General features: G+C 43.1%; 1 protein-coding gene across 5 annotated transcripts; it reads left to right on the forward strand.

The window, feature by feature from the left end:
* LOC112131969 (golgin subfamily A member 8B-like) lies at positions 1-27,194 on the forward strand. 5 transcript variants are annotated; one of them, XM_063716547.1, is made up of 20 exons: positions 1-88; positions 1,336-1,383; positions 2,857-2,905; positions 3,321-3,416; positions 18,348-18,467; positions 19,352-19,411; positions 19,595-19,675; positions 20,526-20,564; positions 20,830-20,877; positions 20,962-21,046; positions 21,142-21,248; positions 22,250-22,336; positions 22,444-22,551; positions 22,757-22,844; positions 23,228-23,484; positions 23,741-23,935; positions 24,019-24,119; positions 24,202-24,302; positions 24,410-24,565; positions 24,652-27,194. In XM_063716547.1, exons 12-20 carry the CDS (start codon positions 22,274-22,276, stop codon positions 24,849-24,851), a joined length of 1,269 nt encoding a protein of 422 aa, XP_063572617.1. In that variant the 5' UTR covers positions 1-88; positions 1,336-1,383; positions 2,857-2,905; positions 3,321-3,416; positions 18,348-18,467; positions 19,352-19,411; positions 19,595-19,675; positions 20,526-20,564; positions 20,830-20,877; positions 20,962-21,046; positions 21,142-21,248; positions 22,250-22,273; the 3' UTR covers positions 24,852-27,194. The 5 variants fall into 5 exon arrangements, with proteins under 5 accessions (XP_063572617.1, XP_063572616.1, XP_054388507.1 ...); XM_063716546.1 differs by lacking the exons at positions 1-88; positions 1,336-1,383 and adding an exon at positions 2,111-2,267; XM_054532532.2 differs by lacking the exons at positions 1-88; positions 1,336-1,383; positions 2,857-2,905; positions 3,321-3,416 and adding an exon at positions 16,507-16,650.

The raw sequence follows: 27,194 nt of genomic DNA on the forward strand, positions 1-27,194 counted from the left end.
TGACCCTGATCGTCCTTTGTACAGTGATCTTCAGATCTTCAAAGAAAAAGAAGGTGTAGGAGATATTTTGCTTAACTTATCTTTTAAGGTAAGGAAATTGTTACGGGACTCTCTGTTTTTCTAATGGGGGTGTATATTTGTACAAGTGTTATGGAAAACAATTTGGTAAAGTGGAAGATACTCATACACTATGGTTCAGGAATCTTGTGGATATATACTCCACAAGAAATGAGTTACGTAGAAACCAAGAGGCACAGGAATGTTTAGAGCAGCATCATTTATAATAGCCCCAAACGGAAAATAACCCAAGTGTTCATTCCAAGAAAATGAAGAATTGTGGTATTCATAAAATGGCTTACAGCTATGTGGGAAAGACAGGCGAACCTTGAACACTATGTTAAGCAAAAGAGACCAGACCCCCCAAAACCTATTTTGTACAATTTCCTCTATATAGAGTTCAACAACAGGGAAAACTAATGTTGGTTAGGGCATACATTCTTAGTGGAGGCAGTATCGTCTACAGTGGAGTGAAAATTGGTCCTCAGAGTGAAAGAAAATCTTGCTTATTATACTGGTCTGCTGCCCTCCAAAGGGCCGTATAACATAAACCGACATAAATATATCTGTGGTGTTAAAATTCCATGGGGCATGGGGTAGAATTAGGAAGAAAACTTCTACAAAGGCTTCTTAGGGGGACAAAAATGAAAAGAAAACGGAGAAACACTTATTTCTGGATTCATACTTGGGCAGTAAAACTATCAAGAACAAAGAGGTGATCACTTAGAGGTTAGGGTAAGGAGTCCATCCAGGTGGGAGGTAGGGATGTGTGACCTGAAAGGGACATCTCTGAGCTTCTTGGATACTGGCTGGAATATATTTCTGGATCAGGTTGGTGGTTACATGGGCAAATAATTTACAATAACTTGTTAAGGTATACCTTAAGGTATATTTTATGTAATTTTCTGAATGTATGTGTTATATTTAATAAAATATTTTTAAGATACTAAAAATAAAGGTTACAAAGGAATAACGATGGAATCTAGAAGAAATGTTAATCTAATATGGAATCTAGATAAGATGTAATGGCTTAAAATCTAGATAAGATGTAATGGTTTAAAATCTATGGCTATATGCGGTATTTTGATGAAAAAAACAGACATATAAGAATACTTTCTTGTACTTACTCTAAGAATGGTAGTAGTTTTCTAAAAGCTTCGTACTTAGCTTTTTGTGTATATTTTTGCTTGTGGATATATCTTATGATTGAACTTTCTTGATATGACTTTCTTGATATGACCGTAATGTCAGTATTTTCTCTCACTTTTGTTATCATAGGAATTGTTGTGGTTGTCAATTGGGTTGTCTTCCTGAAGTATGAATCCGGTATGTATTGCCTGAATTTGCTAATGGCTACTTCTTTACAGATTCATATGGGGTAACGAATAAAGCACACAGGCCTAAAACAAAAAAAGAAAATACAAAAAAACTAGGAAGGTATCTTTCTTTTTTAAAACATTAAATCATACATCCATATGCCCAACATCAAACTTAAGAAATAGAACCTTTGGCTGGGCGTGGTGGCTCACGCCTGTAATCCTAGCAATTTGGGAAGCCAAGGCAGGCAGATCACCTGAGGTCAGGAGTTCGAGAGCAGCCTGGCCAATATGGTGAAACCCCGTCTCTACTAAAAATACAAAAATATTAGCCGGGCATGGTGGCGGGCACCTGTAATGTAACCCCCACTTCATGGGAGGCTGGGGTGGGAGAGTCACTTGAACCCAGGAGGCAGGGGTTGCAGTGGGCCAAGATTGTGCCATTGCACTCCAGCTTTGGTGACAAGAGAAACTCCGTCTCAAAATATATATATATATATAAAAGAAATAAAAGCTTCTCGGTACCTGTAGCACTCTGTGTGCCCCTCCCTTGTCACGTCCTCTTTGGGAGGTATCTTGAAGGGAATATGAAATCTTGGCCAGGAAACTGGAGGATTCATGACTGCAGGTGGTGTTTTCATGATTTTTTTCCTGCTTTAGCTAGAACGTTAGGGAAGGGACCATGTGGGAGGTAAATGGAAATTCTGTCGGATTTGTGTTTGTGGCCCACGGCTCCTGATACCAGAGAGAAGGGCCTTTTTCTGGGGTTGGAGTATTTCTTATGAGTCCTGAGAAAAATGTGATTGCCTTGAGCTAACTGACCTTCTGCAGAGGACCTTAAACTGAATTTCCAAGTTGTTAGTATCGGGATTCACAGACTTTGGAGAATAGCAGGTATCACTTGGAAAGATGTACAGGAAGGAGCCGCAACAATATATATTTATAGGCTTTGATGTCCACAGTGACAACTTGAGCACAATGAGTACTAAGCAAAATGGAACTGGAGATAAAGTATAACACAAAAGATGGAATTGAGGGCAGGAGGGAATGCGACCTGGTCAGCAACTTGGTAAATCCAACTTGCTATGCTTTTAAGGAAGTTGTTTTCTGATGTTACAGGCAACATCGGAATTACTGAATTGAATTCTGAGGTAGTACTTTAAGGAAATGCGTTCTTCTGCCCCTATTCTTTGGAATACTTAGGGCTAAGTTCTTAGTTTTTGATATCATAAAAATTCAAAGTATTCTGTTCTAAGAGCCATTTCAAACAATTGACTAGAATTTCAGAGCAATTACATGAGAGTAATGCCAACAGAGTTTTTAAGTTACCCATTGTCCTATATCCCTAACAAGTATGTTCATGCTTGCATGTTCTCTTCTCATGTTTACTGTGTGCATTCTTTCTTAGTAATGGCATGTAGAAATTGTTTAAGCAAGAATAATTCTCGAGATAATTTTGTATGTTTCCTTTTTTCTTTTTAAGGTATGTATTGGGTGGAGGAGCATTATGTATTGAACTTCTCACAAAACAGGTGATTATTTTCTTATAATACTCAATTTTCACCCTCAACAGAGTGTTTCGATTACGTAAGTTAGGTTGTAAGTAGAGGGTTCTCTTAAAGAAATTTTAGTGTTTTTTTTTTCATAGCTCCTACTTTCAAGAATGAAAAAGGTAAACCAGTAAAATGAGATTGTACTTGGTGCTGAATCTATGCTAGGATAGGCATTAAGAGTGACCTTTATTTAAGGTTCTAATTTGCTCATGTAGGCCACTTGGAACGTCAGTTTGTTGTTTTTGGTGAGATTCTGGAAATGGTCCAATTTTACTTTTTCCCCTTGACTCCAGACTTTTTAACACTGATGTGCTGCTGTTGAGGCATATGCCATTTTGTTAGGCCTTCCCAAGTGGGAATCAGGTTTTCTAGAGATGTTTTCTTCTTTTTGTAGGGCTGAAGCAGTGCCTACTCGACAGAACCAGTCATCGTACAAAGAAATGCCACCTGACTCAAAGGCAAAGCCAGAGTGCAGCTTGGAGCAAAGAAGGTATTTTATAAAGAATTTTACATAAACCATAAGATATATTTTGTATTACTTTGTGAGCCTTCTGCCTGTGTTAATTCTTTTTCAGAGAATTTGTTTCATTTTATTTGCTTTGTTTTCTTCTTGTTACAAAGATGATCTGTAGAAAATATGGAAGTATCATTCCTTTATTATTGCTTTTTCCTCCCTCTGTGCCTATGCTTACCAAGTCTTTTTATTTTTTGCTTTTTATTAACTCTTTCAATCCTCTTAATAACTTAAAAAGAGGGTATTACTAATATCTGCATCTTGTGGATGAGGTAACTGAAGGTAGGTAACTTGTCCAGGGTTACAGGTGGCAGAGCAAGGATTAAAACCAGACCGTCTGGCTGCCCAAGGCCCGACCAAGAGGAGCTGATAGCAAGCCACGGGGGAGAAGGATGTTGGTCGGGCTGGTTTCCTGTTCAGTTACCATGAAACGCAGGCTTAACCTTAATTCTAGGACATGACCAAGAAAGCCTTCCAAAGCCATAGGTTTTTTACCATGACCGTGACTTTTAGCAAGAATTTGTGGTTTAAAGGCAACATGGTGCTCTAAGAAGCTTCCGTTCACTCTTAGGGAGGGACTGGTAGTTGAGCTAAATAGTGAAATCCTGGAGCACACAGCCTTTAGGGCAGCTTCTGACCTATTTCTATGGTCAGGAAAGACACCTGTCTTTCCCTGCTGCCTACAGCCTCCAGTTATTCACCTTCGGAATTCCCTAGTCTGTGATCACATTCAGATGAGAGATCTGTTTTGTTTTTTCCAGGGTAGGAGGAAGTGAGTCACCACCTATACTAAACAGTCTAGTCTTCTGTGTATAAATGAGCAAGGTTGGGGAGCCAAATTTGAGAACCTTGTGTAATCCTGACATTCTCCAAGAGAATCCAAGAGAATGTCAGGATTACGTACGGTGGTAAAGTAGTCTCATGTTAGTTGTCTCCACAGCTCTCATCAGAAGCAGACACAGTTACTTTTTGTAGGAAAGCATCTCTAACTTAAGCCTGTAGGATTCCCAAAGACTAAAGCCAGGCAACTATGAATTCAGTGAAATCATAGCATTCAAGTAGTTAACCCAATATATTTGAGAATTATCAGAAACAATGCATAATATGTTTCCCAAAGACTGTAGGTTTTGGAATTATCAGATACAGAATACAGACTTCAAATATTAGAATTGTGAAAAAATAGTTATATGTGAAATAAATCTATTATATAAAAAAAGATGGACTCATAAAATTGAGTGAGCAGTAAGACCACCAGGAATGATGAGGAAGACCTGAAAGGAAAATGGATGAAATAGAACTTACAGAAATAAAATATATAGCTGGGTATGGTGGCTCACACCTGTAATCCCAGCACTTTTTGCAAGGCTGAGGCAGGAGCATGGCATGAGCCCAGGAGTTGCAGACAAGCCTGGGCAGCATGGTGAGAACTCATTTCTCCAAAAAATACCCCACCACCACCAAAACAAAAATAAATAAATAAATAAAAAGGAAAAAGCTGTGTATGGGGCACCTACCTGCCTATAGTCCCAGCTACTCAGGAGGCTGGGGTAGGAGGATCACTTGAGCCCAGGAGGCCAAGGTGGCAGGTGCGTGCCCCTGCAGTCCAGCCTGGGTGACAGAGTGAGACTTTGTCTCAGAATAAAATGGAATAAGGAAATATACAATGGAATTGTTGAAATAAGAAACTGAGTGGGTGGATTAGACACCAGAAGAAACGATTAATTGGTTAGACCATTATCTCCAAAAAGTAAGTCCTTATGTTACACAGACAGACATGAGGATAAGTGATAGGGCAGAAGTTGGTGGGGTTGGAGGAGAGAGGGAGATCAGAATGAGTTCTAAAATATGTCTTAGTGGAATCCCGGGAGGAGATATTAAAATTATATTGGAAAGTGAGAGAAATAGAAGTTCTAAAGGTGACAGAAGGAAGTCCACATTAATCAGTCACAACAAATGTAAATGGACTAAAGTTACCAGTTAGACAGATGGAACTAATAAAACAATATCCAGCTGTTTTAATCCATCTTATTGAAAATATGAGGATGTGAAAAGATTGAAAGTTTGTATAAAGGAGAGAGAGTGATAAAGATATGCCAGTATACATTAACCAAAAACAAGTGATGGAGCTTCAGTTTCAACAAGATAGGATTTTGGAACACAAAGCATTAGTAACAACTTGATGCTAAATGACTATTAATTAGGATGTAGCAATTTTCATATTTTATTTACCTATCAAAATAGACTCAAAATACAGAGGAAAAACTGATAAAACCACAGGGAGAAATTGACAAGTCTGCCATTGTGTTTGGAGATTTCAACATACCCGGCTTACCATAAGTAAGTTACACAGAATGCCCATATATAGATTTGAATAACCCGTGAATGGACATGATACAATCGACAAATATAGACCTCTGTACCCAATAATCAGATATTCTATATTCTTCTCAAGCATATGTGGACTGTGGGAGAAACATTAATTATATATTAACCCATTAAGCAAGTCAGAGGATTGAAAAACAATTCATACCATCCACACCATAAAACTTATAATTTAAATATGAAGCAATTAAGGTTAGAAGTTAATAATGAAGAGATTAACCAAAAGCTACATGAATTTGGAAGTTAAACACCCTGGTAATTCCTAGTTTAAAAAATCCAATGAAATTGTAGAATGCTTAGAATTGAACCATAGTTAAAATAGGAAACTTCTATCTACCCCTCTCTCGCCCTCTCCCTCCCTCCAAGGCCCAATTCTTATATTTCTGCTTGTTAATTTGCTATAGTTAATTCGGATATATACAAAGACTGAGAAAAATTCCTTGAATATGGTGACAACCTGTACCTGGAATAGTCCAAATCCTAATTACCCTGATTCCTCCACCAACAGTTCCCAAACTGGTGTACTAGAAAGTCTTCCGAATGCTCTTTGGAAAAAAAAAAAAAAATCGTGGCCATATAAATTCATTGCTCTGCGAGGTCCTGTTGAATTTACCAAGCATTTCCCAAATTGATTTATTCATCAATAACCCCAAGCTGCTGGGATTACAGGTGTGAGCCACCATGCCCGGCCTTCCATAAGGCATGTAAAGGCACTTCCAAAGGTAGAATCAACAGAGTTTCCAAAGTCAGTGGCAAGATCTCTAGACTCAGATGCGCCTTCAAGTTCCAACCCCCAGCAACCCAAAGCCAATGAATTGTCTTCCCAGAATAGCATCAGATAGCAATTAGAACGTGGTCCTCGAATTCTCCAGATCAGCTCCAAAAACATATATACTATTAACAGGGGAAATATTGTGAACTGAAGTCTTTAACAGATAACATTAATCAAAAACATTTCTATGGGTAAACGATGATATATAAAATAGGTTTCTCACCAACAAAAGCCTCTATAAATTTCAGGCTGATGACAATTTAACTTATGTTTTAAATGCATAATTATGTCAAATAAATGCATCTACAAAGGCCTGAATACAATCTCTGAGTCTAAGGTGCCCCCATCTTCTCAATTTCACATTTGATTATACGTGTATTTGAGAGAACATCACTCATGATTTGTTTTGGGAGTATTGTCAAATATTATCCAGTATTTCAGATATTATTGAAACTAGTTGATTGGAAGTCAATGGCACTGTTTCTACTAAAAGTAGGATCCTAATCAGTAGACAGAGACGTATAAGAATAGTCATTCTACATCGACAAAGTGTCAGTATCAGGCAGTGGCTTCAAAGCCAAAGTGGTGGTTGGATGGAAAGTGGAATTTTAGTTGGCGAAGGAGGCAGATAGTAAGACATGTTGATTCAATAATAACGTGAAGTCCAGGAAAGCCTGTGGCTCTAAAGAATGTTGAGCCATAGAGTCCATGGGAGATAGGAAAGGGGGCCTCGAAATATTCAGGCTTGTAGAAGGGTAGAGTAAATATCTAAGGCAATTGTGATGGATAGTGCTTGAAGTATTTGCTTTCGACTACCTTCTATCAGGCTGTCTACAAACTTGGAAGTTTCTTGAGGGCAAGAATGAAGTCTTTTACAGCTTCTGGCATGCCTCTCTGTACCCACCACATCCTCAATAAATAATTGGTTACCCTACTTTGTCATACAATGTAGATCGTACTTAGCTGTACAGCACAGTGTGATTTGATCACACCTAACCTATGAGTGGAGAATCACAGCGTTGAATCTGTTTAAAAACAACACTCCCTATTCCCTTTCACCTGCATAATATGTTCGATTTGGTTTCTAGTAATGTTGGTTCTACCTATATGTTTTTAGGTAATAGTACCATCTGTGATGTGCCTAAGTAAAATTATACCAAGAATTCTATGGCGGCAAAGCTAATGCACTGCTCTTTGTTTTGATTAAGATTTTGGATGTTTGAAAATATAAATTCAGATATTGGACTGTGAGGGTTTTATTTTGGAGGTTGGAGGAGATTGAAATGTTGGGGTAAAACTGCTAGGCTCCTTTGGGACTTGTCTGTCGGGGTGGGGAGAATATACAAGTTAACCAAATCTTGTAAATTCTCACAGTGCTTCGTTTTGTGACTGTACAAAAACTGGCATTGTTTTTCGTAGGTCTCAGTGGAGAAATGTAAGCTGTGAGTTTAACATCCTGTTTACTGTGTTTTGGCCAGGATTTTGCAAGCTTTTGTGGAGAAAATTATATTGCTTTTTTTATCCTCTTTGTAACATATATGTATATCAGTATGTTTCCTTGTGTTTTACTATGGTAAAATTGTATCTTGCATATAGAGAAAGAAGTCTATTAGGGTGAATTTAAAAAAATCTTTACTCTGAGGTGGCAGCCTTGTATAATGAACCATATGTTTAAGCCTTATAAATACATCACACTAGAGCCCAGCATGGTGGCATGTGCCTGTAATCTCAGCCACTTGGGAGGCTGAGGCAGGAGGATCGCTTGAATCTAGGAGTTTTAGACCAGCCTGGGCTACATAATGAGATCCCATCTCAGTCAGTCAACCAATCAATCAGTTACACAAAAAAGATCAAGATCTTTCTTGCTCTTTTAGAATGTCTTTCCCAAACATTCTAACAAATGTTTCGGTGTCTAAAACAATGAAAAGGGTTTATGACAGAGTTACAGCAGTCATCAGAGAAAAATCCTGGACAGATTGCAAATGTATACCAGTTGTGAATTTCTATGACTGCAATTGAAATCCAGCATTATTTTTGTACGGTCTTCTTGGGTGTATCTGTGTTTAATAACTCGTTTTCAAGTTTAGAGGACTGTAGCTATAGTTTCTTCTTAGAGACCTTGATCTTGAGGGGCTCACAGTTTAATGGAAGAGAGAACAGGAAACCAAGAATTAAATGCAGAGAGTGAGGTTCTGCAGTACAGGGTGTATACAGGGTGCAGAGAAGCACTGTAGCACCATGTTCTGGCCTCATCTTCTACTGCTCTAGACTTCCTGAAATGCCGTTTCCTGACCCTACCTGGACCTCTCTCTGTAGGTGCTGTTCTATCTCCTTGCAAGCCTTTTCTACACCTTAAGTGCCTGCTGAAGTTCTGTTTCTTCAGAAGCTTCTTGAAGCCTGCCTCTAGCTCATCCAAATAATTGTTTTGTCTACATCTCTGTTATTTCTTTATAAATAATTACACCCAACTCTTATTATTTGCAGTAGTAATATTCTATAAAGTTGCCCAGAACACTGAATTAACCAAATAGCAAACCCTCATTTCCAGTGTAAATATGTACATAAATACATATGTCATGCAGGTTATCATCTTAATTCCTAAAAACAACTCATCCTGGTAGATTGAATTTTCTTTATTTCAAAAAGAATAAAGGAAGTACAGAATTGTAAGTGATTTGTCTGAGGCCACTCCACTAACAGGTGCCAGTGTTAAAATTCAGACCCCGTCCAACTGGCCCCAGAGCCACAGCTTCTTGCACTACCCTGCAGTGTCCTCTACTGTCTCTGTCCTCAGGTCATCTTTGTATGAGAGTTGAAACAAGCAGACCAAGGTCACTTTATTTGACCTTAGCTTGGGACGTGTGCAAAGAGTGACAGAGTTTTCACTACTGTGTGTCTATCCAGGAGCCACCTTGAAAGTGCCACAAGTATTAATTTGGGGAGTACAAAGACATTTTAGCAAGTAAGCTAATTTGCAAATATGGGATACACAAATAATGACGGTCAACTGTATTTGTAAGTGACTGCTAGGGTCTGTTTCATGGTAATCCCTTCCCCCAAGAGTGTGGAATGTTTCTTTAGCTTCTTTGATAGTTTATTTATTCATTCATGTATTTATTAAGTACTTACTATAAGCCAGACTCTGCTTTAATCTGTGTGAACAAGCTAGAGATTAAGGTCCTGCCCTGTGGATTTTATATTAGAGTAAGAAAGACAGGTAGCTAAGTCTGGAGCTCAGGGGACGAGGCCTAGGTTGGAATTATAGATTCACTTGGCCAGGGTGAAACCTGATGTGCCCCCTCCTGCTTCACATCCACAGATATACTTCCAGAACATTTCTGTTCTATTCTTGTGTATAAAATCCTCCTTTTGAGCCTCTCTCCATTGATGCATGTCCACCTCTACTTTTGTTGATTTTGAGGCCACTTGCCCATGTAGCTGGCAGGATATTGAAGAAGAATCATACTGACCTGGCTCTGCTACCTACCAGCTGAGTTACTTTGGTCAAGCTCTTGGACTTCTGAGCCTGTTTCCTAATTTCAAAAGTGGTGATATGATGTGTTAGGCACTGGTGGGTTGCAAGGAAGAGGCACACATGTATTCCTTTTGTGATGAGGGCCGAATGTTAACTTGGATGGAAAGTCATCCAAGCAGCCATATTGTCTCTGGCCCTCGTACTTTCAAAACCTCACAGAACATTAATTTCGCAGTATTTAGGATAGGACTTGAGCTCTGAAGACCTATAGTGTGGTTATTTGTTCATACAGCTGTTTTCCATACTAGACCATGAGCTCCATAAGGGCAGGATCTACAGTTTCATCTTTCTATCCTAGGCACTCAGTTCACTGCCTGATACATAGTAATAGAGGCATAAATGTTTCAAAAGTTGAGGAATTTTCAACACTTCCTGAAAGAATAGGAAAATATAAAGGCTTCTCAGAGAAGGTATTATTTAAGCTTTTATTTTTGAGATGATGTCTCAGTCTGTCACCCAAGATGGAGTGCAATGGCATGATCTCAGCTCACTGCAACCTCTGCCTCCCAGGTTCAAGCAATTATCCTGCCTCAGCCTCCCGAGTAGCTGAGATGACAGGCCTCTGCCACCATGCCCAGCTATTTTTTGTATTTTTAGTAGAGACGGGGTTTCACCATGTTGGGCAGGCTAGTCTTGGAACTACTGACCTCAGGTGATCCGCCCACTTTCGCCTCCCAAAGTGCTTGGATTACAGGCATGAGCCACCATGCCCAGCCTATTTATGCTGATTCTTTAAGGGTGAGTAGAAATTTTTTCCAGGTGACTAAAACCTTGAGACATTATTCCAAGCAGAGACCAGCTGGGGCAAAGACACAGGGATATAGAGATGTTGAAGTTTACCAAACACTGCTAGATTTAAAACACAAAAATGAAACAATTAAAATCAAAAATTAAAATTAAAAATCACCTAGAAAAAAAAAAACTATTAATGGGCTTGGCCAGAGGGGATGTCACAATTGAGTTAACTATGACCATAGACACACAGTAATGGATGGAAGTTTTAGGGAAAAAAACATAACATTCTCAGGTTGTTGGCAGAATATCTAGAACAATTCAGAAATACAGGTATTGAATTCTGGGAATAATTACACTGTAGTGAAATCATTTCCTTCTCTGCGTATGAAGCATGTATGTGTCGCACACTGTTCAAGGTGCTGAAAATCAGACTCTTCTCAAGGAGCTCATGAGCAATCAAGGGAGATGGATGGGTGAGCCACTGGTTATCATGTGACAAGTGAGGTAATAGAGATATGACTAAAATGCTATCCAAAGAAGAAGAAAGGAATTATTCATAATATATGGAGTGCTGGGGAAAGAGTTCTGAAATGAAGCCTGCCGGGGGTGATGGCTCACGCTTGTACTACTGGAGGTGAAAGTGGGAGTATCCAGGAGGATCTAGGAGTTCAAGACCAGCCTGGTCAACAGAGCAAGACCTTGACATCTCTATATCTGTGAAAAATAAATAAATAAATGTTTTTAATGAAGTGATATTTGAGCACTCTGAAGCACCATACAAATATAGGGAAGACTGAAGGAATATATGCAACTTAATTGGAGTTGGCATTTTTTGAAATTTTATATTGCAAAGGTGTATATATTTACTGTTGTGAAATTAGAAAGAGTTGATAGTCAAGGAGGGCGGTCTATAAAGCACTCCATAGATCCACCGTAGTGGGACAATGCTTAATGCTTTGATGGATTTATTTATGCTTTCTATGCATATGCATGTATTGTATACATACATATGCATGGTTAAATAGAAATGGTTCTCGTTGGTGTTCTGTTTATCCATTTATTGTTATGAAGTAAATCCCTAAAGAGTACATTTGCTTTGCCCGGGGGAGTCTTTTGCTACATACTGCTGTACATAATGAATACTATAAAAGAGGCTAATTTTTCAGCCTTGCGACATTCTGGTGATTGAAACAGAGGCTTCATCAAAGGCAGATTCAGAAATGAACTTGGTATGTGTAGGTGGTTATGCTTGGCATTATTGCCTGTAATAGAATGATAGGGATGATTTTGGTGTCCACCAACAGGGAACTGGTTAAGTAAACTGTGGTACATCCAAATGATGCATACTGTGCAGTTGCAAAGAAGAATGAGAAAGACCCCTGTACTCTTGTAGAAGAACTCGGATATATTGTATGTATTTTTTAAAAGGAAGAAGGAATGGCATCGTATGTGTGTCTGTATGTATGTATTTTTTAAAAGGAAGAAGGAATGGCGTCGTATGTGTGTATTTGCAAAGATAAATTCTGAAATGATATATAAGAAACCAATTAAAAGTGTTTGGCTGTGGAAGGAGAATGAGACTGTGAATGGGATTTTGCCGCAAGGAGAATAAGACTGTGAATGGGATTTAGCCACATACTTTTATAGATAGTTACATTTAGGAATTTTCTGAACTATGTATTTGTACACATGACCCTTTTAAAAATAAGTGAATAAAGGAATGAAGTAGGATTATGAGAAAGAGATAAGAAAAAAGGATCTAAGGGGCTGCCCATCTTTTTAGTACCCAGTGAATACTGATACATAACAATAGCAGCAAAAATCGGAAGAGTAGCCCCAGGAGGGTGGGGAGTCAGCCTTTCCTTTATCTTTTCCTCAATTTCATATATTAAAAAATATATATTCTGAGAACAATAAAACAATTTGAAATAAAAGTGTCTCCCGATCTCTTAAAATAAAAGGAAGATGGGGCAGCTTTATATAGTGCACTTCCCAAAAATGGGCTGGTTTCCCTCAGGAGGCAGGGATTCTAGCCTACATGGGACACATACGGGAGAAAAAAAAGAAAAAAAAAAGAGATTTAAATATAAATAAATGAAAATAACACTTCTCCCTGATTACAAAGGAAATCACATTCTTTCTGTAATAATTTGGATGACAAATATTAAGAAAAGTCTTTAATTTCTCACTCAAAACATTCTGGTTTGTTGCTTTTTATACTTTTTTATGCATGTAAACATTTTAAAAAGTAGAATCATACTAGATAGTCTTTTGTCACTTACTATATTTTGGGCATATTTCTGTGGCAGTAAATATATCCTGGCATCATCATTTTTAATGGCTGGATGTATATTAATTGAATCATTGCTACCGCAGAGGTGAATTTTCTTATATATACATTTGAATGGACTCAAGCAAGCATTTTTGGACTGAATTCATAGAAGTAGAATTTCTGGAGGGTAATAATGTTTAGGGTCTTGAATAGAAATTTTCAAATTATCCTCCAGAAAAAGTGGCTCAGTTTACACTCCCACCAACAGGGACAGAGCTCCAGGTTCCCCCTTCCATTTGTCATCTTTGCACCTTTATACAGAAAATGTCATTGTTTTCATGACATTTCCTTGATTTCTAGTGCTTTTGAATCTTTTTTATATACCTACTGGCCATTTTTATTTTTGTGAGAAGTGCGTGATTCTCCATTGCCCATTTTCTATTGAAAATCATTTTTTTTTCTGAGTAATGTTAAAGATTTCTTTATAGGCTAAGGATACTAACCTTTTATTTGTCATTGAGTTTACTAAAACTTTCTCCCAGTAAGTAATTTGTCATTTCATTTTTTTCTTTCTTCCTTCCCTTCCCTTTCCTTTTCTTTAGTTTCTTTCTGTTCCTTTCCTTTCTTTTCTTTTTTCTTTCCTTTTTTTCTTTTGTTTCCTTCCTTTCTTTCCTTTTCCTTCCTTTTTCCTTCCTTTTTCCTTCTTCCTTTCCTTTCCTTTCTTTTCTTTTTCCTCTTCCTTTTCCCCTTCCTTCCTTCATTCCTTTGCTCCCTCCCTCCCTCCATCCCTTCCTTCCTTCCTTCTTTCTCCCTCCAAACTCCAAAGTCACATTTCACTTAATTTTTATCCTGCCAAATTGGAAAGCGTTTTAACTTAGTGATTTTAGTGTAAACAGGAGCAGGAGAGAATGTAATTATCTAGGTCTCACTCTGTCACCCAGGCTGGAGTGCAGTGCCATAATCATAGCTACTGCATCCTCGAACTCCTGGGCAGAAGCAGTTTTCCCACCTCAGCCTGCCGAGTAGCTAGGACTACAGGTGTGTGCCACCACGCCCAGCTGTTTTTTTAAATTTTGTGTGGAGATGTGAATTCGCTATGCTTCCCAGGCTTGTCTTGAACTCCTGACTTCAGGTAATCCTCCCACCTTGGCTTGTCAAAGTGCTGGGATTCCAGATGTGAACTGCTGCTCCTGGCTGAGTGTTTAGTTTTCTTTGCTAGTGATGTTCTTGGTATCTTTTCCTATTTGAGGCATTGGTGCCAGTGCTGAAGTATTACACTCACCATCCAAGGTTTACAGGACTTTTGTTTTAATATGGAACAGATGGAAGAACTGTTTAGTTCTGCATCTTTGCAGGTATACAAAATGTGCCTACCAGGACGCTGCTTTACATCCATTGAAAGCAAGAAATAGTACAGTAAAACTTAGCCGGGCTAGAGGCTTTGATTGAAGGAATGGAGTGTTCTGGTTAAATTCTATTAACTTGAAAGTATGAAGGTGAAAAAAATTCAGAACTTAAATTTCCTTTGAACGCAATTTGAAAATATAGCCAATGATTCCACTTTTCTTCTCTAGTAAGCATGGACATTCTGATCTACTTGGTGTTTTGTTATAGAACTCCTAATGTGCCCGAGACTTACATTGTGAAGATACTTTTTTAAAACTTTAGCTGTAAGAGGATGTAAGTGGTTTCGTATGAGATCAGGCTGGATGACAACTAATACTTGTAAATATACTTTTTAGACTAAACGTCTGATTGCCACTTGTTTTCTTATTGAACTCATAAAAATAAATCACATTGGATAGAGGGTGGGAGTAGCAAGGAGAGTTACGTGTTTTAATTGCATGTCATTGTTTCATATCGAGACAGAACATATAGTATCCCTGGCTTTGGACCTACAGAAGGAAACACATTTTTCTACCTGCTGTATGCCAGAGGTTCCTGAGCACCTGGAGGGGTTATTGCAGCACAGATTGCTGAGCCCTTCTCCAGAGTTTCTGATTCACCAGGTCCAGGGTAGGGCCTGAGAATTTGCTCTTATAAAAAGTTCTCAGGTGCTGCTGGTGCTGCTAGTCCAGAGACTACATTACTGAGAACCGCTCTTGTCTACTAACTATAAATTGTAGAACTCTAGACAAAAGCTGAGTTTGTTCTGGGGTAAGAAGCACACAGGTTATGGAGCCAATCATGAACGATTAAACCCTTGATCCCAGCCTCGTGTGAAATTCACGTAACAAGCAGTACACAGTGACATAACACAATTCTTGGTTTTCATGATTGCAACTCATAGCCAAGTATCAAGTGAGAGATTCAGTTTCCTTTGCAAGGCTTAGAGAGTCCAGGTGATTGTAGAAAAATGGGCCTTGTATTTGTTTTAAACCGGTGAAGAGCTTTGAGTGCTTATTAAATTGAAAGCTTTTTAAATTTATTTTGCATTGTATTGTATTGTATTTCTTTTGAGATGGAGTCTCGCTCTGTCACCCAGGCTGGAGTGTAGTGGCGTGAGCTTGGATCACTGCAACCTCTGTCTCCCGGGTTCAAATGATTCTCCTGCCTCAGCCTCCTGAATAGCTAGGATTACAGGCACCCACCACCACCCCTGACTGGTTTTTGTATTTTTAGTAGAGACGGGGTTTCACCATGGAGGCCAGGCTGGTCTCGAACTCCTGACCTCAGGTGATCCACCCGCCTCAGGCTCCCAAGGTGCTGGGATTACAGGTGTCAGCCACTGCACCCAGCCCAAAAGCTTTGCGTTTTTACAGATATTAACCATCTTTCCTGTTTAAGAAAAAAAAACAAAACAATAATATAGGAGAATTAAGAGAAACATTTTTCCAAAAAAGAAATCATTTTGATTATTTTATCTTATTGGAATGTTGGATAATATAGTCTGCTTCATTAATAATCAAGCATGCTATGGATTTCCCACTTTTATAGGATCTGTATCTCAGTTCAGGTAATACTGGTAATTTTTGTACAGTATTTGAAGATGAAAGGTATAGGCCAAAATCATAGACCTTGCGTAGAAGCTGGTTAATGAAGACAGCTCTGGAGGAACACATAGATACACACAGAGAGACGCACATATATATATAAAGTATACACACATATGTTTTTTAAAGTTTTAAAGCAAAAGCCAGCCCCTCCCCTCTCTCAGAGTGGGTGGCCCCTCCCCTCTCTCAGAGTGGGTGGGGACAGCGGTTGCATGGGCAGCTTTCTTGATGAGCCACAGGTCCCTCTGGACACACTGCTGCCTGGCCACGCCCCCTTTCCCTTTCATCTTTCTCATTGACCAATGGGCTTGGAGCATTAAGGCCACACCCCTATTCCACATTCTACTGGGGCCCTGGTTACGCCTCCTCTGGCTCAGTTACGCAGCTGCCTGCTAGGTGACTGGAGGCGTTGATCGGTGCTCGCTGGGATTTTGCTGTCGTGGCCCCAACCCCGCCTCCCTCCCCACCCCACAATGGCAGAAGAAACTCGACAGAGCAAATTAGCTGCAGCCAAGAAAAAGGTAAAGACGTACCAGGTCATGGCCCCCCAACTCAGCCACAGATTCCCTCCGACGACAAGACCGCTGCCAGAGTCCATACTACTCCTGAGGCACACTGGACTTTGCCCCCCAACACCGGCGCTTCTGGGCTCCCCCTACAAAAGTCTTGTCAGTCAGCCCTGCCCCTTCAGCAAACAGCTCAGTCCCTGCCCTCGCCAATCACCCCAGGGTGACTTTGGGCGGGTGCCTCCTGGAGCTGCCCACTCCATTACTGGGCCCTCACCTCTTGCCACCCCAAGTTGGACCTCCCTGGGCTCTTTGGGCTCACATCTCCAAGGACCTGGGCCCCCCAGCCCCAGGCCCCGCCCTCACCAGTTGTCCCTGGGTGACATTGGGCTGGTGACTCCTGGGGCTCCCTGCTGCAGACTCTGCCCTCCCCTCCTGCTGCCTCAAGGTCGACCTCCCTGGGCTCTTTGCGCTGGCGTCTCTAAGGACCTGGGTCACAACCCTGTGTTTCCCTCCCGCATCGTGGAGCGGCAACTCGGACATCGCGCTGATGTGGTCCCTCCCCCGCACTAGGAGGAGTGGAATGTAGTGATGTCACAGTCTGTCTACTAACTGTCATTACTGCAAGACTGGCTTTGGTCTTATGGCCCAGTCCCCTAAGCGTTGTCACCCCATTTCTGGTTCTTCTGGTCACAGCAGAAATTTCCAGCTGGAAGGGGAATGGAGACTATGGGACCCAGGAGCAAGAGGTTTCAGGCTGCCTCACTCCCTTACAGATGTTGATGGTGGGAAAAGCCTACACTTCCCCCGTGAACTCAAAATGTTGACAGTATCTCTGGATGGCAATTGGAGAATGAGTTTGGTTTGGTTTGGTTTTCTCCCAGGCTTCTACTTTCCAGAGAGATTTTAACATTTTTTTCCGAGTTCTCCACCTCATATTCTCATTCTCCATGGTTCTGGGACCAGACTGCCCTTCGGTCAGTGGTCTCTGAAGTGAGATTTCCTCATCTTCTGTGGAATAGACCTTGGGAAACTGAACTTGACAGTTTGAATCTTCCTCATATTATCTCAACCTTGGGTACTTTGAGTGCCACAGGATAAATGTGGGACATCTTTCTGAAGCATCAGTTTCCTTTAATTCTCTTGAGATCAAGAGAACAAACATGAATGTACTTAGGGATGGCAGTCCCATAGGTGTCTAAGAGTATACCAGACTTCTCTCTGAAATGAGGCTTGGGTTGTCCTCTTTCTGGTAAATTCCCAGATTTCACTGAAAGGCTGCCTTCTGCCATGAGGACACATTGATATAAAAGTTTGGGAGGTACTGGTGCAGTTCTTCCCACTAACAGACATGTGAGGATGTATGACTCTAAACCACATGACATACAGCTCCTGCCTACTTAATGTTTCCTTTTCTACCTCTGCCTCTGGGTTTGGTCCCTGGCAGCTGCTGATTCTTGGCAAAACCCCAGAGCTTAGAGTCAGAAGACTGGGTTTCCAAGTTCCAGTATCACCTTTTTCTTTTTCTTTTTTCTTTTTTTCTAGCCATGATATCAATCCTTCTCTGTCCCTAAATGATTGTGACACCTTATAGAGTGGTTGGTGTCATTAAATCAGATGGTATATAAGAGTCTTTTATAAAAACTATAAAGGAGGATGTGGCTGTAGGGGCTGATAGTTCTCATGAGTATTACTGCTCTTCTTTCCCACAGTTAAAAGAATATTGGCAGAGAAACAGCCCTGGTGTTCCAGCAGCAGCGAAGAGGAACAGGAAAGCAAATGGCGGTAACCCTGAGACAGCCGCTTCTGGTGGTTGCCACTCATCTGAGGCTGTGAGTCTTGCCTGGACAGGCTCCTGGGGACAGGGGGCCCAAGGGGCAGTAGAGGGCAATTGTTAAGATTGTGGATGGACTGTTGGGTACTAGTCAAGGTTTCTGGATTTGGCCGGGCACGGTGGCTCACTCCTGTAATCCCAACACTTTGGGAGACCCAGGCAGGTGGATCCCAAGGTCAGGAGATCGAGACCATCCAGACTAACACGGTGAAAGCCCGTCTCTACTAAAAAATACCAAAAAAAGCCGGGCGTGGTGGCGGGCGCCTGTAGTCCCAGCTTCTGTGGAGTCTGAAGGAGGAGAATGGCGTGAACCTAGGAGGCGGAGCTTGCAGTGAGCCTAGATCATGCCACTGCACTCCAGCCTGGAAGACAGAGACTCCGTTTCAAAAAAAAAAAGAATTCTGGGTTTGAATCCTGCCTCTCCGTCTGCTAGGGATATGATTTAGGGCAAGTTGCTTGAGCTCTTTGGGCCTCTCTTTTCACATCTGTATAATAGAGGTGGTATTGTTTGACTTGTATTTGTGAAGTTTAAATGAGATTTATTATTGTCGATTTTATGTTAATCCCTAGTACATGGCCTGCTGTCAACACCCAGGACACCCAGGATATGGTCTTTGCTGTTTGAGTTTCCTCATCCCCAGTCTCAAGGGGAAGCCAGGACAATGAGAACAGTCACTTGCCATCAGGAGTCACTGAAAGGGCCCCAGGGTGGGATGGTGCGGAGATAAGAACCAGGAGAGAAGTTGGCATAAAGGAGTTATGGGACAAAGGTCCAAGATAGGCAGAAAAGAAAATGTTGCCAGTTGATGGGGAAGAAAGGAAGTCGGAGGGCTCAGACACTGGGGGACAGAACATCTCCATGTGCACTCTCATCTCTTGTAGTCAGCAACAGGTATCCACGGGGAGGGCCCTACATCATCTGCTACCCTGAAGGATCTGGAGGTAGGAGGCTCTGGGCAGAAGTGCAGTGACCCCGCAGGCCAGCCCTCCACCCTCCTCCCACAACGGGGACTGGGTGCCCTTCTGCCAGCTGAGACAGCCCACACACACCCCAGCCCTAATGATTGCTCTCTCTACCTCTCCCCCAACTCCTCCTCCACCTCCTCCTCTCTGCATGCACCTCAGAACCCATGCGAAGAACAAGCAGCAGTCCTGGACTCGAGATCCGTAAAAATCAGTCGACTGAATAACACCATCAAATCTTTGGTAAGAGTCCAGTGGGGTCCCCTGTTTCCACGCTGCCAATCCTAGGCTCCGGTTTCCCCTTGGGGCCCTGAAGAAGGGGGCTGGGGGCCCCTGGCGTCAAGGGCAGATAGGGAGCTGGGGCACCCAGGACTCACCTGGAGGGACCCCAGGGCATGCAGCATGGCTCTTCTTTTGCTGCCCTCTTTGCCAACTCTCTCCCCTCCAGACGCCCCTACTCGAGTCCTTACTACACATGCCCTGGCGTTGTTGCCTCTTGGGGAAGTGCTGGCCTGACTGGTTGTCAGGGGCCCTGTATTTCTGCCACGACTCAGTCCCTAATTTGATCTTTGATTCTGGACAAGCCACCTCTCCTTTTTGGGCTAGTGTTTCCAGAGGAGGTAGTGAGTATCAAAGGTCTCTGTTAGCTCTAAGAGTCTGAGATTTAAAGACCCCCTAGAATGGAAACCTCAGGGCCAAGGGCTCCTGTCTGTCCTTTTCCATCCTATATCTGCTGTGAAGAACCGTACCTGGCCCATACGTGCTCAGTAAATGTTTATTAAATGAACACACTTTTCTAAATCACAAGGTGGCAGAAGGGGGAGCCTTTCTCAAACTCCATCTCTAGAGGTTTATGTTGCTGTCCTCTCAAGAGATTCCTGATTCAGACTTTGAGTTCTGTGGCTGTGGCTGAAAACCAACAAAGACCCAAATCCTCTGTCCTTGGGAGCTTAGGAACATGTTGTTCCTGTTCCCATTGGGTCTGAGAACTTTGCCTTTAAAATCCATTCCTGGCCCCTGCCTACCGCTTCCTCTCTGGGGAATAGAGTTGAGGGGGCCACCTTCCATCACCTTAATTTGACTCACCCCACAGAAACAACAGAAGAAACAAGTGGAACATCAGCTGGAAGAAGTAACGTGATTTCTTCGTGTGCTCGTGACATGACTGCTGGGTTTGGGGGACACTCAGATGTAGAGGCCCCAGTCTCATTTCGCCTACTCCCAGCCTGGGGAAGAAGGCTCACTCCTCAGATTCCACCCCATCCCCACAGGGCCCCTGATAACCTGGTCCCATGGGTGGGTCTGTCCTGGGGCATTGGTGGCATTCTGGGGGCATGTCTCTTGCCGTGCCATCTCTGCCTCTCCCTGGTAAGAGCTCTGTCTTCCTCTTCTTATAGGAAAAGGAAGCAAACAATGAGAAACAGAAAGCCCAAAGGGAGCTAGAGGTGAGTGGAGGGTGTGAAGTTTCCTCCTGTCCTCCGGAGAGTGTTTCTTTCCATTTCAGCACTTGCTTGGCTTTTCTCCCAAAGGTTCAAATCCAGAGATTGAACATAGAGAACAAGAAACTAAATACGGACCTGTATCGCACGAAACGTTCTCTCAGATACTTTGAAGGTGGGAATCTGGGCACCCTGTCATCCTTCAACCTGGCACTTTGACAGGTCTGTAGGGGGAGTCCTTTGAGCCCCATCTCAACTCTGTCATTACAGAAGAGTCCAGGGATCTGGCCGGCCGCCTGCAACATTCATCACAGCGTACAGGAGAGTTAGAGCGGGCTCTCTGTGCTGTCGCCGCCACGCAGAAGAAGCCGGATGGGGTGAGTCCAACCACCTGCGCTGTCCCCTGGGAGCCCGGCTTCGCAGATGGAGGAGGGAGCCTAAAGGTCCCTTCTGCAGGATGGAGTGTCCTGCCCAGAAGGCAGCATGGCCATTTCTCACTGCTTTTGTGTATGGTTGTTAGAGGCAGCCTGAGGCTGAGTCAGCTGCTGTGGGTGAGTTGGGGGGCGCGGTGGGGAGCGAGCACTGGATGCAGAGCTTGGAGGCCAAGTGGCTGCCCTGCCCTTACCTGGCCGTGGTCTTGGCCAAGTCCTAGGTGGGGTGTGGGGTATTGGGTACTTATACTGTGAAGGTACAGAAGGGTATCTTTAGTATGTTACCATTTCTGTAGAGAGAGGAAACGTGTGTGTGTGTGTGTGTGTGTGTACACACTATGATAATATACATAAAACATGTCTGCAAGTGTTCATAAACAACTCAGAAGAGAGCAACGGGGTGGCTAGCAGATACTTCCCTTTTATTCCTTCTGAGTTTTGGACTATGTGAATGTATCATCCTTTCAAAAAGTGAATAAAAGATTAATTTTCCCCTTCCTGACTCTGCCCCCACCCCCAGCAAGAAAAATGGGCTTAGAGAATCTGATAGACCTGGGTATTCAAATCCTAGCTCTGCCTAAGTGATCTTAGGCAAGCACTTAACCTCAAATACTCCATGTTTTTTCATCTACCCAAGAGAGGTAATCATAGTAACTGTCTCCTATGGTGGTTGCGAGGATTCAATGGGATTGCTAGCGAGGTACCTGCTGAAGCACTCCATAAAGGTTCCAACAGTGATAGTCATAACAATAGCAATATTATCTAATCTCTCTCCTCGTCCCTTCCAACTTCACTGAGTTTTTTTCAAAACCAGACCACGGGCTTGGAAATGCCTTGATCTTTACTGGCCAAGTTGTATATTGGGTCTAGCCCTAGCCCTTTTAAGGGGCACTGTGTGGAATGGCCCAGGCTCCCCAGATCGAAACTTCTCACTCTTCACCATCCAGTTCTCGAGCCGCAGTAAAGCACTTATGAAGATGCAGTTAGAGCAGTCCATAAGGGAGCAGATACTGCTGAAACGACACGTGACACAGGTGAGGTTTTGCAGAGGGAAGGATGTGGAAGGAAGATGACCCCGGGTGGCCAGGAGCAGGTGAGGACCAGTGACAGCCTTTCCTAACTTCTGTGCCCATTCTTGCAGTTGAAGGAGTTGCTTAAAGAAGTCCAGCTGGAGAGAGATCAATATGCACAACAAATAAAAGGAGAGAGGGTCCAGTGGCAGCAGAGGATGAGGAAAATGTCACAGGAGGTGAGATCTGACCCTTCAGCCTCTCGCCCCCCCAACAACTTAGATAGGTCACTGGATCTTTCTGGGCATCTTTAAAATGGGAATAGTGCAGCCAGAGGTGGTCCTGGGTCTGGGCTTTGTGGAGGTGGGGGCAGAGAGGGAGATGGGAGCCTGTCCAGCCACCAGCCCCTCTCTCCAGGGCCCTTTCCCCCTGTGCTTTGGGCAGGTTTGCACATTGAAGGAGGCGAAGAAGCATGATACGCATCGGGTAGAAGAGCTGGAGAGGAGTTTGTCCAAACTCAAAAACCAGATGGGTAAGATGTGACCGGCATGACCTGGCAGCAGGACTGGCATCAGAGGGCTGTGGGGGTGGCTTAGAATGCCCCAGGAAGGTGGGTGGATGGCAGGGCTTTGAGGCAGAGGGAAAGAGGTCTGTGCCAGGAGACAAGTCTTGTCATCTCCATGAGCCTCAGTGTCCTAATGAGCAAAGAGGGCCCATTGTCAGCCACCCACAGTGCTCTTTATCTGAAAGTGGTTTGGAAGATTGGCTACCATCCGGGTGCGAGGAATCATTAGCAGTGAGGCCAAGTTTGGGGGGACTGAGAGGAGCTCTGCGCCAAGAGGAGGGTGTTTTGTTGTTTTTTGTTTTTTTTGTTTTGAGAATCCAGAGGCCCTTATGGTCTGCTTCCTTTCTCAGCTGAACCACTGCCCCCGGATCCCCCAGCAGTGCCCTCTGAGGTGGAGCTGCAAGACCTGAGGAAGGAGCTGGAGAGAGTGGCAGGAGAGCTCCAGGCTCAGGTGGAAAACAATCGGCACATCAATGTCCTGAACCGTGGGCAAAAGGAGAGGCTTTGCGAGCAGGAGGAGTGGCTTCAGGAGCAGCAGGAGAGGCTTCGGGAACAGGAGAAGAGGCTTCAGCAGCTGGCCGAGCCACAGAGTGACTACGAGGAGCTGGTGGGTTGCCTCACCTGGGGAGCCTGCCCGCCTCCCTAGCCCTCCAGGCCTTTGTTTCCCCACCTGTAAAATGGGGCAGTGCAGCCCTCACATGAAATATTACTTCCAAAGGCACCCGTGAGTCAGAGCTTTGCTCTGGTGGCTGTGGGAGAGAGGAGAGTATTTTTCTAACCTGCCTCCACCCTTCCCGGTGCCATGGGAGGCAGACACCAAGTTCTGGGGTCTCCAGCTGCAGAACTTGCTTCTCTCTGTCCAGAAGAACGAGGACAAGAGCGCCCTGCAGTTGGAGCAGCAAGTAAAGGAGCTGCAGGAGAAGCTGGGCCAGGTGACGGAGACGGTCACCTCGGCCCAGAAGGAGCCAGAGGCAGCAGCCCCAGCCTCGGGGGCTGGGGGCGAGTCTGTGAGTGGGGAGACCCTCCCGGCCCTGCGGGAAGTCATGGAGAAGCTGGAGGTGAGTGAGTCCTAGCATGGGCCAAGAAGGGCAGGGGTGGGGCAGGTCGCTGCTGAGATGTGACCCCATAATTTTGGCTCCAGAGCGGCCTTATGGACCTCCTGGAGGAGAAGGCGGACCTGAGGGAGCATGTGGAGAAACTGGAAGTTCGATTCATCCAGTACTGGAGAGAGAGATGCCATCAGTGAGTGGGAGACCAGGGCACGGCAGGGAGAGCTGCAGGGCTGTGGGAGGGGCCCCAGCGTCTGAGCCCTTTCCTCCCGCAGGAAAGTGCATCGCCTTCTAACAGAGCCAGGGGGCAGTGCCAAAGACGCGGCACCTGGAGGAGGACATCATCAGCCTGGCCCAGGACAAGGAGGAGGGGAAGGTAGGGTGTGCAACATCCCTGTGGGGGTAGGGGTGGGGGTGCGGGTGGGGGTGGGCATGAGGGTGAGCACCAGCAGCGGCCTGACAGCTGAGCACCCCTCCCTTCAGGTGAAGCTGCTGGAGCTGCAGGAGATGGTGTTGCGGCTTGTGCCAACTATAACGAGGGGCACGGCAAATTCCTGGCCGCTGCCCGGAACCCTGCTGCTGAACCCGGTCCAGGAGCCCCAGCCCCCCAGGAGCTTGGGGCTGCCGACATGCATGGTGGTGAGTAGAGCCCCCAGGTGGGGTGAGCAGGCAGGAGCATGGGGGGCTAGCACTCCACTCAGATCCTCGCCTCCCTCTCTCCAAAGATCTTTGTGAGATGAGCCTCACCAACAGCGTGAAGCCTGCGCAAGGAGAAGCCAGGGAGGGTTCTTCCCAGGACAACCCTACTGCACAGCCAATCGTGCAGCTCCTTGGTGAGATGCAGGACCACCAAGAGCACCCAGGCTTGGGCAGCAACCCCTGTGTGCCATGCTTTTGCTGGGCTTGGCTGCCCAGAAGGAGATAAATACCACCATCATCAAAGAGCTGCTCAAGACATTGTTAAAAACGAAACAAAGTTACGGGGTTAATCTCCTACACAATTCATTTACTTCATTTGAATGTTACAGCCACTCATGATTATTTGTGTTTCTAATTTATAGTTTAAGTTTATTTGTAGAAAATTAAAGGAGAGTGGGTCTCTGTGGCTCTCACGGATGTTCACTCTGGCATCCTTTAGCATTTTTCTTTTTAATTTCATAATTGTAGGGCATTAGCATGCATATCGAGTTTGCCCTTACATGGTGGGAGTTCAAACACACAAAGACCCAGTCGTCGCACAAAACTCTTCTCTCTGGTTTGAAATAGGCTCCCGTGCTTTTTAAATGTTATTGCAGTGTGCATATTCATTACAGAATTCAGATAAAATTTGCTTATGTTCTGCTATTATGCTTGATCTCATCTTAATCACAGTGAGCTCTTCAAGAGCTCAATATGTGCTTTGCCCTCAAGTGTGCACTGTTTATTACTTTGTAATATGCCACTATGAGTACTGACATTTAGAGCTGTTTAAAGGCCGAGAACTGGAAACAGCCTTTCCTCCATTTTCTGTGTATTGGTGATGGGAGTAATAACCTTTTGGGGGAGCTTTTTAAATCTCACAGAAGAGGAAAGTGGCCTGCTCTGGCAGGTATGTGCAGGATAAAGTGTGTTTCATTTGTTCCGGTGCCGAGAATGAGCACTGTACTGTGGCAGTTCCCTTAGGATTTTTATATGCTCTGGGATCATGAAGATATTGCATCGTGAGCTGCAGCAGTTGTACTCTTTTCCAATGACCTAAAAAGGGCTTATTTCCGAGGAATGAAAGGCTCCCATCATTGGCTGTGGATGTGGAAAACCTTTCCTAGCTTAGAGCATTTGTATCTATAATACATTTTAAAGTCAGAGTTCATGTTCCCTGTTTTAATCACATGACTTCCTGTCCCAGTTCACAAAAGGGCACTGGTTGGCATTCTTTTTAATGTATTTAGTGAAGATCATAAGAAATCCTTTAAGAGTTTAAATGTCCCTGGAACAGGCATACAGGCTCTGGTCAAGAATGAATTAGAGTGAAGGAAAGCTGTGTGACACCTGGCGTTCCTCTCTGTTCATGGAGCTTCTTTGAGGCTTGAAGATTGATGTTACCATCTAGACGTCTCTGGCTAATACCTATTCTTCAACCACCTTGGTTACTCTGACATAGGAATTTACTTCTTTTCCTTGAGTGGAAAACACTTTAATAACAAACATTATTATGAGCTAATATATGTGAGAGTACTTAGTTGAAACAAAAAGGAATTTTAGTAGACAGTATTATGTTATCTTTGAAAATCAAGGAGAAGTTTATGCAACTTAAAATGTTTACACACTGTGGTGCAATCTACCGTTTGTGAATGTCAGTGTATTATCAGGAAACGTGTTTATACAATCGCAGAGTTGTAGTTCCTCACAAACTTCTTTACGAAGAGTGAAATATGTTTTTGTACCTCTCAGTTTCAGTCAGGGACATATTTTGTGCAATATTTATGTGATTGTGCCTATGAGTGATGAATGAACGCATTTCAGTCATACATTGCCTAAATCATAACTTGATGATGCTTGGGAAAGAATCAACAGTTAAAACTTCGTGAAGTTCTAATGTCTGTGTTCCAAAACACATCACATTATTAGGTTGTAGGGAGAGATGTATGTGTGCTCCCTGGGGTGGGGATTTTCTACTCACTAGACCATCTCCATTTTTAGCATTTGGCATCCTCATGATCCTTTTATAAATATGAGATGAACAGGAGAGCAGCAATATGATTTTGCCAATGGAATAACAGATTTGCCAGCATTCAATGAAAGAGGGCACATATTGGGTCCTTGTGACTTCAACTGACTCTTCCAAATTGTATGAATTTATCAATGTATTAGATAAACCCAGTTTCAGAATGATAAAGAAAAAATATTAGACCAAATAATGTGGCTAATTAACAGTGGTATGATTTCTAGCCCGTGGGTTTAAAACTGTACTTTAAGAGTCATTTTAAAATAATATAAATATTTAAAAATGTAACTGCTATCTTTATGTTATGAAATAAGTTAAAACATTTTAAAATGTGAATACTGTAGTTTAAAAGAAAGAAATGGTGGGAAGGAAAAGTAGAGAAAGAAATGCCAATTCCAGTCCAAAGCTTTATTTGCCAAGTTTTCTTAGAAGGAATTTTACCAATGTATGAGTTCTTGTTAACAGAATGTGTAACGGAAATACTGAAAACTTTTGCCTAAAGTGGCATTATTGACTGCTGGCGTGATGCTACTGTAATGTAATAAATTATTAAGTTGTTGCAAA

Source organism: Pongo abelii, chromosome 16 (assembly GCF_028885655.2).
Source record: "Pongo abelii isolate AG06213 chromosome 16, NHGRI_mPonAbe1-v2.0_pri, whole genome shotgun sequence".
Taxonomy (NCBI): Eukaryota; Metazoa; Chordata; class Mammalia; order Primates; family Hominidae; genus Pongo; species Pongo abelii.